Source organism: Xiphophorus maculatus, chromosome 20 (assembly GCF_002775205.1).
Source record: "Xiphophorus maculatus strain JP 163 A chromosome 20, X_maculatus-5.0-male, whole genome shotgun sequence".
Taxonomy (NCBI): domain Eukaryota; kingdom Metazoa; phylum Chordata; class Actinopteri; order Cyprinodontiformes; family Poeciliidae; genus Xiphophorus; species Xiphophorus maculatus.
In genome coordinates, this window is record NC_036462.1 from 4,828,707 (window position 1) to 4,844,133 (window position 15,427).

A 15,427-nucleotide genomic window follows, 5' to 3' on the forward strand; every position below is an offset into this window, starting at 1 on the left:
CAATATTGACAAATTTTTGCTGGAAATGTGCAATTAATTTTAGCACAAAATTTAATGCATGAATCTGTGTTTGCTTGAAAACGGATTAATTTTATTCAAATGAAATTGTTTCATGCAAGAAAACCAAAATAACTTTAGTCTGAAAACAAGCCAGTTTATAGTCATTCTTCCAAAACATTTGATTAAAATGCAATAAAGGACACTCAGTCAGACGAAAAGAGAGCAGTCAGTTTTATTTTACACATAAAACATCCAACATATTGAGTGTCTCCTGACAGAAACACAGCTTTCTGCACTTTGTTCCTCCTGCAGAGCCGACAGAATCAGAAAGTGGATCCAGGTCCAATCAGCTTAGAAACCTGCAGACCGATTCATCTGAATGAGTCTCGGCTCATCAAGGTGGCCTCCTCCTGACTGGAGGCTCCAACGTCTCTGATCTGGTTAATGTGGTTGAAAAAAGGCGGAGATGTTTCTGAATGAGGTCCAGCTGCTTTAGGGGGCGGAGCTTCGTGATGGCAGCAAACTGAGGCAGCAGCTTCTTACGCCATGCTGAGGGGAAACAGGAAATCAAAGACTTAAATATGAATAAACCAGAATAATCCAGCTGGTTATAGTAGAAAACATGGCTGTTTGAGTCTGGAAACAGGAGATCCTCAGCTGTAGCCAGACTGTTTGGGATGTAGGTGGAGCAGATCACAGTTTCAGCATGTGGAGGTTGCATTTTAATCAACAAAATAAGCAACGTTTTCAATTCAAACATCTTGCCGCTAAATTATTGATTAAATAGATATGAACACAACAACAAATTTTAATCTGTTCTCCAGCCATCAGATTGGTGAAAAAGTGTTGGCATTTGGTCCAATGTAAATAAGTTCATAGTTAGCAAATTGTATGACTAAATTTATGCTAAGAATGGATAAAGTTTAGATTTGAAATTTAATAACAGTGTGACATCTGTGTTACTGTCTGTCGTATTTGCAACAAAAAAAAAGACAGAGTGAGAGCTCTTAGCAGCAAACTAGCTTTGGTGTAAACTTCTCTGGTAACCATGGGAACCAAGAATTTAGGCAGAGAAAATAAACGGCTCCAAATGGACTTTATGCTTCATACGTGGGAAGATATTCTTCATTGTAAGTATTTATGTATTCGGAAGTCAGACATGTGTTGTTTTTTCTTTGATAAATATTTATTTACAATTTTTACATTAACCTGCAAGACGTTTACTGCTTCCACACTTTCAGACTGGATAGACATTGTAAATAAGATATACAAGCAATAGACCCTTTTCACATGACGTCACACAACTTCCGTTTTGGCTCGAAGCTGTGTATCCTTAGTTCCGGTGTACATAGTAAGTAATGATAAAGTTGTCTATTTCATATATATATATATATATATATATATATATATATATATATATATATATATATAGAGAGAGAGAGAGAGAGAGAGATGTATAAATCTGACAGCATATGTTGATCAGACAGATCACCGGAGCATGGAGTTTACACAGTCTCTAAAACATTTGCCTAAAATAAGATTTGAAGATATATCACGATTTGCAAACCAGTTCTCTCTGACAAAAAAATCTAAATTAGACAAAGGCTACAAATTCTTCACCGAACAATACCTGTTTGACTATGAAGGTAGGTATTTTTGTTTTGCGTAACCGTTAGCTTAGCATTAGTGAATTTTGTTAGCTAGCTAACTACGTGACATAACTGTTCCTTAACCAGAACTTTTTACTGTTTTTGAACTATAACGTTTTAGGCTCTAATCTTGATCAGATTATTAAATTATAGACTGGAGTTGCCACTCATCCCATAAAATAGGGATTTGTTTGTTATAAGCAGAGATGTCCGGTGCCGCCGCTGCTTTGTAATGTCTTTAATCGGACCACTTTTTCGGTAACGAATAATCTAACGAGTTCGTATTTCAAATCCAGTAATCAGATTAAAGTTATTTATCCAAATCATTGCACATTAATATTTTCTTGTGTATTTATTTTTATTCCTTCTTTGCGTCTTTGGGAGAGACTCTGTGACAGTTAGCAGTGACAGAAACATGAACAGTGCATGGAGATGCGCATTTTGTTGCTGGAAAAACAGAAATATCGTCAAGCCCAACTGTTATTTGTGGCTTTTGTCTTGTTTTTTCTAAACTTAACGGTTATCTAGCACGTAAACACTGTTTTATAAAACACAGAAAGTGAACCTCTAAACGTTACAGCGCTGACAGAGAGTATATTTTTCCTAAATGTGGCTAAAGCTGCTGCTAGGTGGTTTACTCTCCGATCGGAGGCTGTTTATTTTACACACAGATAGAGAATGGTGACTTTACAATGATTAGTAACAGCTATCTAACACTTAAATGCTGTTATTATTAAACTTACCTTTTATTATATCCTTAAGATTATGAGAATGCGGGAAGTTTTCAGCTTGGTTCCCAAGGCAAAATCACACCGGAAGTAAAGATACCCAGTTTTGAGTTATGGCGGCCATTGTCTGACGTCACTATGAAAAGGGTCTATTACCTTTTCCATCCATTTTAAGAAAATTTTTTATTCATTTATGGGGCCAGATTTTGTAGAGATGTTGTATTAATCAGCCTATTTGTGCTTTTTGGTATGCGTGTTTCTCACCCCAAAATATGGCCCTTAAAATCATTATCTGTGGCCCTTGTCCATAATTCAAGAATAGCACAGTTTTATTTCGTCACACTGATGGTGAAAGGCTTAAAACAAATGAAAGTGAAGAAACGGCAGATAAATTTGAATAATCCTAAAATGAAAAACTTAAACAACACAAACTATTCATCTTTTATAAACCACATTTTTCCTTTCATTTTACTTTGATATTTAGTCAAAAGTAAAATTGGGCCACACTTTGCTAAATAAGAGGTTTTTAAAAGAAAAAGAGGAATTTATATTGCGTTCTTATAGCCTAGAATATAAAAATGATCTATAAATTAGTAGGTTTTAAAATATGTTTTTAAACAATAGAATTGGTTTTGCTTTTTTATATCAAAATGAATTAATTTATATTTGCAGCCTGCAGCTGCTTTTAATTTCAGAGTTGTGACTCTTGTTGCAAAACGTTTGGACACTCCAGTCTAAATAATACAGATGTTTATATCAGTGTTTTATTTTACCCTTACTCCCCCAAACTGTTCTAAGTTGGTATATGAGAAAAAAAAAGACGGTATTTCTACTTTTTGAAGTTGTAACTTTGTATTGTTGACTGAAAATATAAAATGCCAAGAATTCTGCATAAAATTTTAACATGTTAAAGTCCCAAGTTTAAACTTCAACATTTTGCTCCAATCTTCAATGTTTTTACTGAGATTTATTGCAATAAAAGGAACACGAAGTTGATCTATATTAAAAACAAGAATCTGATAAGTGTGGATGGCCTGACCTGTCGATGAGCGAGTCCCTCATGCTGGTGGCGATGGCGGACGCCTGCGCCGCCTCGCTGAGCCGGAACACGCTCTCGATGACGGACAGCTCCGTGCTCGTGGTGTCCAGGCCGCAGAACGCGCACCAGTCGTTGACCACCATCCCCGCCGCGATCACCTCGCTGCCCCGGTTCACTGTGCCGGCCTGCACACCAAACCCACTGTTACTAGCGGCTCTGGTTCCACTGAGCCCAGAACCGGGCCAGCGGACTGGGACTCACCACCAGGGGGACCTGCAGCAGGGACGACAGCTCATCCTGGTCCTCGATGGACGTCTTGGGGTGGACCAGGCCGCCCTGGTTGCTGAAGGCACAGTAGGACCCGACCAGAACCTGCTCAGCCACCGTCTGACGGAACACCTCCACCTTCAGCGTGTCGGCCAGGATCTCCTCCGTTTCCTGAGGTAGAGGAGGACAACATGGAGGAGTAACTCATCAGTAGGGCTGGGCAATAAATCAATAAAAATATATATTGCCATAGAAACATGATCAATATCGACAGATAATACGTCTGATATAACATTCAATACATAGTTCTCATGTGACATCGTACTACCGGGAACTTTGTAGCTGGAGGACATCTTGGTAGGTAACCGTAACTAAATCTCATTCTCTCTCTCATACAGCTTGGCCTGTCACAATAAGCAATAAATCAATCACATGATAAAATACAACAATATCAATAACTTTCATTTGCATGACTTAGCGTTTTTCTCTTTCTACCAAAAACAGGACGATAAAGTCTTCAGCCTGGTGCTTTGGTCTCAACTAGCCATTTATTTGAGGGTAATTTTGTTTACAGAGACTTAATAATTTATTTTATTTGTTTGGTTGTTTTGTTTATTTTATTTTGGGTATTTAAATTGTCTTCCAGTTCCAGAGTTCAATGTTCATTAGAATTTAAAGTTTATTAAGTTTTGAGAATGGGTTGTTGCATTATTATGCCATTACCATTATATTTATTTAAACATGGTCTAATAAGAGACCATGTTAACTTCTGGGACAAATGATCATCCAGAAGAATTTGTTATTGTGACAGATCTACATACAGCAGAGTTTTTATTGCTATGTCTTTCTCTTGCACATTGGTAATACGTTTCTTTTTGTTGGGTTCATCTACGCTTCATGCTGCGCTTGCCTACCAAGATGGCGGTTCAGTGGCATTGAAAACTTTCTGTTCAGATTTACGGGGACTATGTATAATTTCAGTGAACTCCGATCTAGAATTGCACAGCATTCTGGGGAATGTAGGCAGAGGAAAGACTTTAGCCACTAACCCTCTCAAAGCAGGGTTAGCGTTTGGAGGAATCAACTAACTCTCTCACTCACTCTGTGGTTACCTAGCCACCAAAGGGTGCTAGGTAACTAGCACCCTTTACCTAGCAACAACCTGTTGAGTAAGTTGCGCAGCAGCAGTTTCATGTTTCGCCTCATAACTGCTTAAAAATAAAAGCCAACAGTGTGGAGTGAAAACTGTGGAACAGGAAAGATTACGTCACCAGTCTGGCAGCAATTCAGATATTTAAGACCAAAAACTAATCAATAATTATTGATCCTAACTGATAAGAACCCTTATATCTTGGTACGGTTTGTGGTCATATTGTCAAGCCCTACTCCCGAGGACCGGCTCTCACCCGGTCCAGGTCCGGGTGGACCAGCGCCACGTAGTCATTGCAGGCCACCACGTTGCCCAGCGCAGACAGCCGCTCCTCGACCCGCTGGATCCGCACGGCGTCCGGCAGGGAGTTCCTGATGTGCTGCAGCTCCTGGTCAGTCGTGTTGTTGGGCACCAGCAGGCCATGGCGGTTCCCTGATGAAGACAAGGAGGAAGAGGAGAGGCTCGTTAGCAGACCAGGGAACTGTAACGAGGAAGAGGCTCCACTCACCGACACACATCCTGCCGATGATCCGACATCCGGCGATGGAGGCGTGAACCACGGGGATGGTTTCTGACAGCTCGCCTTCAAACACGCTGAAAACACAAACCAGGGTTACAGCAGTTCTACGTTTTCATTATAGTTTAGTTTTATTTCATTCTGACTTTTTGTTTTCTAATTCAGTTACTTATAATTAGTTTATAAGAGAGTGTTTGCTAGTTTTTATTAGTTATAGTAGTAGTTTTAATTTTTTTATACTCAGGTTAATTTTTAGGTGAAGAACTCAAAACGTATATTATTGTGATTAAACACTGATTCAGTAGTGAATACTCAATGCAAGAAACCATTTTAAAAACGTTAATTATTGAACAATTAGCCATCTCTGGTGTTTTCTCCAAACTTTTGCTGTAGCCATTTTGCAAACTAGCAGAGCTACCACCATGAGTTCTGATTGGCTGCTCTTTGGACCAATAGGAGCTTCCGAATCGTCCAGTTAGAGCCATTTCCTCCTGCAGGAAAACTCAGATCTGGACCGGAACTTTTTTCATAAAAAACTTCTAATAAAACCCAGCATCATCATCAAGATCGTTACTTTTACTGTTTTCTCCAATGAATCAATAAATATTAATAAAAGTTAGAAATTATTATTAAATACAGCTTCCGTCTGCAGTTTAGCAATAAAAATCAGACCATAAAACCAGATGCCTGAAAACTCATATTTGGATGTTTTTGAAGAGTCATAGTTCTGTTTCACTTGAAGTTTAATTGTCACTTTTATTGTTTTCACAGTAAATAAATTTTATTGTGAAATGAATTTATTAATTTTAGATCCAGTCCAGAAAAACAATTCTCCGATCCGTCTATGTGGCTTATCTGCTGGAGGACAAACTGACCACTTCTCATTTTCTTCTTCTACTACTCTCCGATTTCCATAATTTGCTGTTCACCCTTTGTTTTCTCTCAGTTACTTTTCTGATGTGCCTGTGATTCCTTCCTGGAGGACTTTTTACTTTCAACCAGATCAGGGGTGGGCAATCCTGGTCCTCGAGGGCCGGTGTCCTGCAATGTGGTGTCTTAGACGTCTCCCTGGTCCAACACACTTTAATCCAACAGCTGAATCACCTCCTAAGTGCAGTCAGAGTCCTGCTAATGACCTCATTATTTTACTCAGGTGTGTTGAAGTAGAGATTCAGTTACTTATAATTAGTTTATAAAAAGTTGCAGGAGACCGGCCCACCCAGGGGCCAGCTCCAGGCCCTGGGTGAACGAGAGAGTACCGTACTCCTTGTTCAGTTTTCCTCTCCACTGTCACCACATGCATACAAACTTTTATTGCTCAAGTGCATCGAGATGACATTTATTAATTGACGCTATGTAAACAAACTGAATTGAATGAGGCTAGTTAGCCTCTCATCATAGTTTTGAACGGGGCCAAAGGTTCTGGATGTTAGCAGGAGTTCTGATCCAGTCTAGTTCTGACCCAGACAGCTCGAAGAACTGGGTTCTGCTCTGGTTCAGCCCAGCTGGGTCACCTGGTACCGCTGCTGGTTGGTGCTAGTCTGTTGTTGCCTCCCAGTCAGAACTCCGGGATTAGCCGCTTCGCCCAGATGTTTGACTGCTGTCAGAACCGAAGCGCGTGCGCGGCAGGTGGGGACCCACCTGTAGAAGTTTTCGGAGCCTCCGATGGCCACGAGGCAGTAGGTGTTGGTGAGTTTGGCGAAGCAGCCGATCTCGTTGTTCTTCTCGAAGGAGGCTCTGACAGCCATGATGAAGAGGAGGAGGAGGAGGGAGAAGGAGAACGTTCAGCTCCAGGAGAAACAAAACCGTTCTTTTCTTAAACAGGAGCAGAAATTAAAGTTATTATCAGGTGATCCAGCAGCCTCACGCGCTCTGGGAACTAATATGAACCTTAAGCTAGCTCGCGGCGGCTCCTACCTTCAACCCCACGTGTTGACTTCCGCTTCGGGGTTCCCGTAGTGACGTAGCGCGTATGGTGCGTCGAACTATTTATGTGCTACGAGTCAAATATTTGGTATGTCCGTTATAAAACACAGAGATATTCTTTATTTTATTCTTTAAAGGTTCAGATTTTCATATTTGTCTCCTTTTTATTTATCTATAGTTTTATTTCCGAGTAATTTTTGCCCATTTGTTTCCGGAGAATCCTTGTGTTTTGTATTTTTAATTTGCATATATTAATTTCATTATTGCTTTCATTACATCACTTACAAATGTAAAGTAATTTTAATTATTCTATTTTAAAACATGTATATTGTTCTAGTTATTTGTTATATTATTTTTTATATTCTTTATTTTTTATATGCATTTTCCAGGATTGTAGCGATAACATCGATACCAAGTCATTGTCAGCATTGGGCCGATTAGTTTCAGATTCCTTCTTGAAATGTAATTTTATTTTTACATTGTAATTTCTCAAATCTGTCAAAGAAAAAAAATCTGTTTTAAGTTGATCTAAAACTCTCTATATATTTATATTGCTTTTTTTTTTTTTTAGGAAAAATTTGTTTTGTTTTTCTACTGTCTCTGTTTGTCATGTTATAAACTACTGAATTTATATATTGATTTTGCACTTACTTTGCATCAGATTGATACCAAAACATGCAGATTGCACACTTCTACTGCATGCCTCTATCACTGGTCTCCATGGAAACCAAACTACATCCACATCAGACTTTCCAGATGCTTATCTGCTAACTGTCATCTGTTTGTCCAGTTGGTTTTCCAGTTCCTGACTGATTCACACTTTAAAATTACTTTATTGGTTCCTGTGCTCCTGTTTGTCTCCAGCAGGTGTTGCTCTCACATTTCCAGACTGTATTTTCTAAACAATCAGTGAGTGAATCCATAAATCCAATCAGAGCGGCTCCTCTTGTTTAATAAGTTGAATAGCAACCAGCTTCACGCTGCTCGCTCTCAGCCAATCACAGAGGGCTCTTCCACTGACGTAAGGTGCCCTGTTGTTTTTCACTTCGGTGCAATAAAGACCAGTAGAAGAGCGTAAGAGGCATCACTCTGACTAGTAATGCTGACCGGGGGGACAGACACGTAATAATCATTAAATCAACAGACGATTTCATTGTTCTTTTCGTTTTAAGAGTAATTTTGTTCATTTCTTGTTTTTGTTATTTATTTATTTTGGATATTTAAAATGTCTCCCAGTTTCAGTATTAAATGATCACTAGAATTTAAAGTTTATTGATATTATGCCAATGCCATTATATTGCTTGAAAATGGTCTCAAAACAACAATATTACTTTATCGCAATGACTTTATCGTCCATCTGGTTCTGAACGCATCTGGCTCAGACTCCTAGAGATGTTAGTATACGCCTCGGAGTGATGCTTCCTCTCACTCTAGGATCTCTGCAGCCGCCCTCTCAGCTGACACGTCGGAGCAGATTCTCTGCCTGGAAACATCGGAAACTGATCGGAACCGCCGTCAGACAGAGACACGGACCTCCCCGGATCCCCAGGCGCCGATTAGGTGGGAAGACGTTCATTTCTGTTCCAGATCAGATCCCAGATCCGGCTGTCCTGTAGGGGGCAGCAGCGGGGGCAACCCGCACTAGAGAACAGATAAACAGCCTCAGAATAAAGCAGTTAAGGTTTAGTTTAGCTGTCAAGTTCAGGCTGGCTGCACTGATGAAGAGGTCAGAGGTCATTCCAACCGGCAAACCGTCCCGCATTTCTCTAGATTTCATGCAGCCACTGAAACATGCATGAATGAAAAACAACCCAGACTTGCTGCCAGGTCAGAACCATCATCATCACTCTTAACTGAACATTCAGGGGGAAATCTGGAAAAATCTCCAGTTAAACTGGGATTGTGGAAAAACTGGATTAGAATAGTAACTGGATCGGGTAAAATCCAGGTTCCTGTGACCCAGTTTGACTCTGAATGATGGCTCTGATGGAAGGATGGCTGAGATATGGAGGTCCAAACAGGATGGGGTTCATTTACTGCTGTCACCATCCATCCATTTTCTGCACACCCTGAGGGCTGTCGGGGGGGGGGGGGGGGGGGGGGGGGGGGGGGGCTGCTGGTGCCAGGTGGGGTCACCTGGATGGGTCACCAGTCTGTCACCAGATCAATAGTATTATTAGTGCTCACAGATGATTAATCTAAATTATGTCCTGCAGGGTGCCTCTGCCTCGGTTTTATTACCTAAAACTCTCTCTGACTTTGTTTTCGGATCAGAACAACTTGGTTTGGGTCGGTTTCATCTCTCGCCTGTTTTTCTGTTGGGTTTTCTGGTTCTTCTTGTTCATCTCTTCCCTCTGCACATATTTAAATGTGCAGTATTATGTGTTTTCCAGGCATACAGTGCCATTTTATAGCAGAGTCATGTTACTGTGTTACCTGCAGTTGTTATACATACTGAATATGACTTAAAAAAATTAGACTTTGTGATTTAATGCCTTGAAATTGGGTCTGTCTCTTTAAAAACTCTTGCTCTTTCTGAAACTCCACCTTCAGGAAGTTGTCACAACATGGCTACTCGTTTATTGTTTTCACCAGCGTTGCTCTAAGAAGTAGCTCCTATAATGAGCTCACCAAATGCTTGTTTCCACCAGGTGTTTGCTAATTGCTGCTGGCTAGTCTGAAGGAGCTGAGTGTGGGAGGAGCTGTGGCTCTAAGGCGGGGCTAGGTCCACCTAGGCATTTAGCCCAGCTGAATGGTTGAAAAGGAGATTTAAGGGTAGGAAATAATTAAGTCAACACTCTGGGTAGGTTTTTGATGAGGGATAAAACATTATGACATAATTTAAAGCTAAAAAGGTAGATTTTACATGATACTGCCCATTTAGCGAAACCTGGCAGCCATCTGTGGTTTTGCAGAACTAGCCTGCTGCTGAATCTGGGTCTCAGACATGGTGCAGTTCTGGATGGATGAGGACAGACAACATCAGGACCTGAGAGGATAGAGCTATTTTTAGACCGATCTGATCTAATCAGACAATGAGGAGGAGGAGGAGACTGGACGATGATGAAGGTCATGACTGAAGCAATTCTGAAGTTAGAGAAGATGTTCAGTTTAATCCATCGTGAAAGGAGGAGAGAATGTTCTGCAGTGAAGGTTAAAGGTCAGAGGTGACCTGGATGTTGGAGATTTGCTGATAAAATGTTGATTATTTAGAAACTTGACTTGGAGATAATGATTAGTGACCTTCTCTGAGTTTTTCCACTGTAACATAAATATAAATACAGCTAACAGCAGAGCATAAAAATTCTGTTCGGGAGGGAGGAAGAGTGATTTTAATTTCCCAGCATGCATTTCCTCCCACTGTGAGACGGTGTTGAGAAGAGGAAGGTGACCCGATCATCTGCTTCCTCCGATCTGATCAAAGACGACCTGATAGCCAGGAGAGGAGAGGACGTCTTGTCCACTTCCTGTCTATCCCCACCGTCCATCTCTGTTCACACACCTACACCTACACACACACCTACACACACACCTACACACACACGCACACACATGCACACGCACACACACACACACACACACACACACACACACACACACACACACACACACACACACACGCGCTTTCATGAAACATAAAGACGTATGACAAAAATAGGACAAATCTTAGCTAGAATTTTGATCAAATCAGATTTTTATGTGACTTATGGGGACTATAATATCTCAGTTATTTCATGTCAAAGTGAATTGTGGGACCCAGAGATACACACAATATTTTCAAGTATATGTGACTTATGAAGACAAGGCACGCACGCACACACACACACACACCCACACCCACCCACACACACACACACACACACACACACACACACACACACACACACACACACACACACACACACCCCTCCCCCCCACACAGAGCATTTAACTTTAATGAAATATTCTACATAAAGTTTCTAATCTGTGTTTCAGTCAGAATAAAACAGTTTGAGTTCATGTAAAATTGGTTTTGGCAGCTACATAGAGCTTATTATGGGATGGATGGCAGTGGAAACCAAACTGTTGGTGGAAACAGGAAGTTAACTCTTGACTTCCTTGTGTCACCTGCGTGACTCGTGGCTCCAGTAGGGGGCAGCAATCTGCTGGATTTTCAGAATAAAAGTCCAAGCATTAACTGGTTTTCTGCTCAGGTCTGAAAATTGACGATGGGAGGAGGTCAGAGTCATGAGAAGGAGGATGAGGAGCGAAGAGGAGGAGCTGAAGAACATAAGAAGCCTGAGGATGCTGAATCTGCTGAAGGTAGAAACAGAGAAATGTGAAAAATTCAGACGTTTATTTCTGATGAATTAATGTTGTTCTTCTCCTCAGAGTTGTCAGGTGAGCTGCCCCAGTGCAGGATCGGAAACAGGCTGGTGGACAACATGTGCTTCATGATCTCGTGCACTAACTGGTATTGAACTGGTGCAGACTGGGACTACTGGAAGAAGATGGGTGAAACATTCCAGAAGCAAACCTTCAGGAAGTTTGGTCTTTAGTTCCCAGGTTTAATCATAAATCTGCTGAAAAACCATCCAGGTGTCATTTATGGCTTTGGATCTGTTAGTTTACTGCAGGAAGAGCAGAGAGGTTGCATGATGAGGTCAGAACCTGAGGTTCTGTTGGATAGAGGAGGATTCATGGAGTCACCTTCTTATTATCTCTCGAAAATTAATCTGATTACCTTCATCGCTGCATCAGGCTTGATCCTGCAAAAGCTGAAATCAGAATTTGTACATTTGTAGCAGCGCTCTAATGGCTGAAGGTAGAAACATGGCTGCTGCTGTTAAGTTTTCTTTTTTTTTAATCAATGATCAGGAGAAGTTTTGGTCGAGTCAGAGTTCTTCATCCGTGCTTCCACTGAAATGCTTCAGTTTCTCTGCAGCTTCAGCAGAAAAGATGCAACAGCTGGTGATGATTCCTCTGGATTTAAACTGATGCTCTGATGATAAAGATTAAAATGAAAAGATAATAATGGATTTCTGAGGTTGATTTACAGTGTTTCACATTGGATCAATAAATTCTTTGCATTTATTGAATAAATATTGCTTTGAATAAAAATACAAATAAAAAAAATTGAAAACCTTTATAGTAAATATTTTTATTGATTTTATAGATTTCCAACATGAAAAACAGTCAAAAATGAGAAAACATAAGGTAACGGGTGGCAATGCATTCCATAGCATGTGCATGAAATACATGCAGAGTGCATATTTAAATGTAAATTTAAATGTCTCCATCAAAGTAAGTACTGGTTGACAAATATATATTCCTGGGTTAGTCAAGGAAAATCTGATTTTCTCCAGATGTCATTTCACTTTTACCTTTATCGTGTTTGATTTACATGCAAAATTAAACATCACTCTGAACACACTACCCTACCAGCATGATGGTAGCGGCAGCATCATGCTGTAGGAAGATGGATGGAGCTAAATCAGGACAATCCTGGAGGAAAACCTGTCAGAGGCAGAAAACGGGATGTAGGTTCACCAAGCTCAACGTATCTCTGTGGCAGAATTCAGTTGGCATTAATTAGTTTTTAGAGTGTGTTTGCTAGTTTTTAATAGTTATAGTAATAGTTTATTAATGCTTTTAATTTTTAGGTAAAGAATAAAAAATATCAAAATTATCACAAAAGTGTATTGTGAAAATTTCTAAGAGTCCTGACCTCAACCCGATAGAACTCTTTGGGATGAATTAGAGACTGAGAGCCAGGCCTTCTCGTCCAACATCAGTAAGTGACCTTACAAATGCACTTCTGGAAGAATGATCAAAAATCCCTATAAACACTCCTAAACCTTGTAGACTGAAGCTGATGAAGGGTGGACCAGTGTCATATTGAACCCTATGGATTAGGAATGGGATGTCACTGAAGCTTATATGTGAATCACTTTTGGCAATATAGTGTATCTCTGAGGGAGCAGAATCAAGGTGCTGCAATGGCCTAATCAAAGTCCAGAGTTAAACCTGATGAAACCTAAAGAGCTGAGCGGAAGCAGAGTTCTTCTTTTAAGAAAACAAAACTTCATCCATCAGTCTGGATGTTTGGATCTAAGTTTGTTTCCATCAGCAGAGCTTTCCACTGTCCTCACCTGTTCAGGATCAGCACACCTGCATCCTGACCAATCAGGTTTCATTAGACTTTGTGTTCTTCATGCTGAGAACATCATAGCTTGTATTTGACCACTGAGATCTTCATCGGCAGGATTTTTACTTTATCTGCAGTGATGATGTATGGAAACATCCTGTCAGTGAAGGTGTGTGTGAAGATGTGAATGTGTGTGTTAGTATCTAGATCAGTGAACCACAGCTTTCCTCTGTCATAGTCCAGATTCACTCTGATCCTCTGGATATTTTTCTGGACAGATAGATCTATGAGGGGAGCTGCTGGAGAACGTGCTATGTATTTACCCTTATAGAACTGTATAGCCAACCGTCCAGACAGAATCTCTCCTTTCCTCTGGACTGACTGTGGTAAAACACCAAGCATCCAGGCTCTACTGTCTCCAACATCAACATCCCAGCGGTGGTTCCCTGAGTTAAAACCCTGAGAGCTCAGGACAGACCACCAGTGATCAAATCTCTCTGGATTATGAGGAAGCTGCTGTTCCTGTCCTACAGTCACACCAGTCAGATCTTCAGACAGGATTAATATCGGATTCGCCGTGTTTGGATCCAGGACGATGGGGGTGTAAGACACCATGGTCATCATGTTGCTCCAGATGTTGAAGGCCAGGTTGCCCAGATGTTTGGCCTGGTCTATCAGCGCTCCTGAGGGCAGCTGTGGATCCTCCAGCAGGGGGCAGCGCTGGACTCTTTCCACTGCAGCCTTGTAGTTGTGCAGGAATGAGACGTCTTCAGCTCTCAGCTCCTCCTCTGTGGCTCTGACTGTGTCTGAAAGAGCTGCTATCTCTCTGCTCAGAGCCTCCATCTTCTCCTTCATCATCCCTCTCTTCTGCTCCTCTTCCTCCCTCAGTGCAGCCAGCCTGGCCTCCTCTTCCTCTGCTAGGAACTGATGAAGCTTCTTAAACTGCTCAACAATCTGCCTCTCTGTGTGTCGGGCCTGGACCTTCATGTGTTCTGCTGTCTGATCAAACTCCTCTTTAACTTTCTTCTTCAGCTCCAGTTTCTTCTTTAATAGTTCCAGAGATGTTTTCAGATTCTCTCTGTGTTGCTGAGCAGCTTCATCGATGGGTCTGAATCTGTGGTTGATGTGTTTTTCTGAATCTCTGCATACAAGACACACTGGGTGTTGGTGGTTCAGACAGAAGAGTTTGAGTTTCTCAGAGTGCAGACTGCAGAGACTTTCTGAAAGTTTTTGGTCTTTCTGTTGTAGGAATGATTCACAGAGTCTCTCCAGAACCAGATTACAAGGTGGTTCCATCTTTGAAGATTTCCTCTTACAAACTGGACACTCTCTTGCTGGTTTCTCTCTCCACCAGTTCTTCAGACATTCCTTACAGAAGCTGTGGCTACATGACAGAACAACCGGATCCTTAAAGATGTCTTTACAGACCGGACAGCAGAGATCCTCCTCTGATCTGGAAGCCATTTTGTCTCTGAGTGAAGCTGAAAACACAGAAGATCCAGTCAGTCACGGCTCCCTCCCTCCTCTACTAACTTCCCTCAAAGTGACTCTGAGTGTTCTTGGTCCAACTCACCTCCAGTGTGAGCAGCTTGAAGCAGCAGAGTTGGAGGTTTCCACTTTTCTGTCCTGCAGCTGGACTCACTGAGAGGAAGCTGCTAGTTTGGTCTGAAGGTGAATCTGATCGTCTCTCTGCAGGAACCAACAATCACAAACTGATTCCTGCTTTAGTTCAGGTGTGTTTGAGGTTGTGTTAATGTAGAGTCCAGAATTCAACCTTTGAGCTGCCATAAAACTCACTGATTAACAGGTTTTATTTTTCTCTGCACAGATCAGAATAAACCTGTAATAAAGATGGAGGTATAAAGTGACTGAACTTTGTCAACTGGATTCTCATTCATTCCATTCTTTTTACTTTTTTGTGATCTCTCATTATAGAGCTGGTTGGCTTGATCTATAAATGAAAACAATAAATATTTAAAACAAAACAAAAAGCTACAGAAATTGATACATATAAGCTGTTAGAA

At 40.9% G+C, this 15,427-nt stretch overlaps 2 protein-coding genes and 1 long non-coding RNA gene across 3 annotated transcripts; 1 reads left to right on the forward strand and 2 right to left on the reverse strand.

The window, feature by feature from the left end:
• Positions 1–214: 214 nt before the first annotated feature.
• On the reverse strand, positions 215–7,344 carry eif6 (eukaryotic translation initiation factor 6). The gene is made up of 7 exons (XM_005813575.3): positions 7,268–7,344; positions 6,992–7,165; positions 5,342–5,427; positions 5,090–5,265; positions 3,678–3,854; positions 3,417–3,601; positions 215–549 (listed from the first exon to the last, which is right to left on the reverse strand). The coding sequence occupies exons 2-7, from the start codon at positions 7,096–7,098 to the stop codon at positions 540–542; spliced, it is 741 nt and encodes a 246-aa protein (XP_005813632.1). The 5' UTR covers positions 7,099–7,165; positions 7,268–7,344; the 3' UTR covers positions 215–539.
• A 1,375-nt stretch (positions 7,345–8,719) lies between these two features.
• LOC102227379 lies at positions 8,720–12,308 on the forward strand. The gene is made up of 3 exons (XR_312852.3): positions 8,720–8,836; positions 11,470–11,578; positions 11,648–12,308. It is a non-coding gene; the product is annotated as an uncharacterized LOC102227379 (long non-coding RNA).
• Positions 12,309–12,478: 170 nt separating this feature from the next.
• Positions 12,479–15,155, reverse strand: LOC102229378 (nuclear factor 7, brain-like). Its single transcript, XM_023353490.1, has 2 exons — positions 14,977–15,155; positions 12,479–14,884 (listed from the first exon to the last, which is right to left on the reverse strand). The coding sequence occupies exon 2, from the start codon at positions 14,865–14,867 to the stop codon at positions 13,482–13,484; it is 1,386 nt and encodes a 461-aa protein (XP_023209258.1). The 5' UTR covers positions 14,868–14,884; positions 14,977–15,155; the 3' UTR covers positions 12,479–13,481.
• Positions 15,156–15,427: the final 272 nt, after the last annotated feature.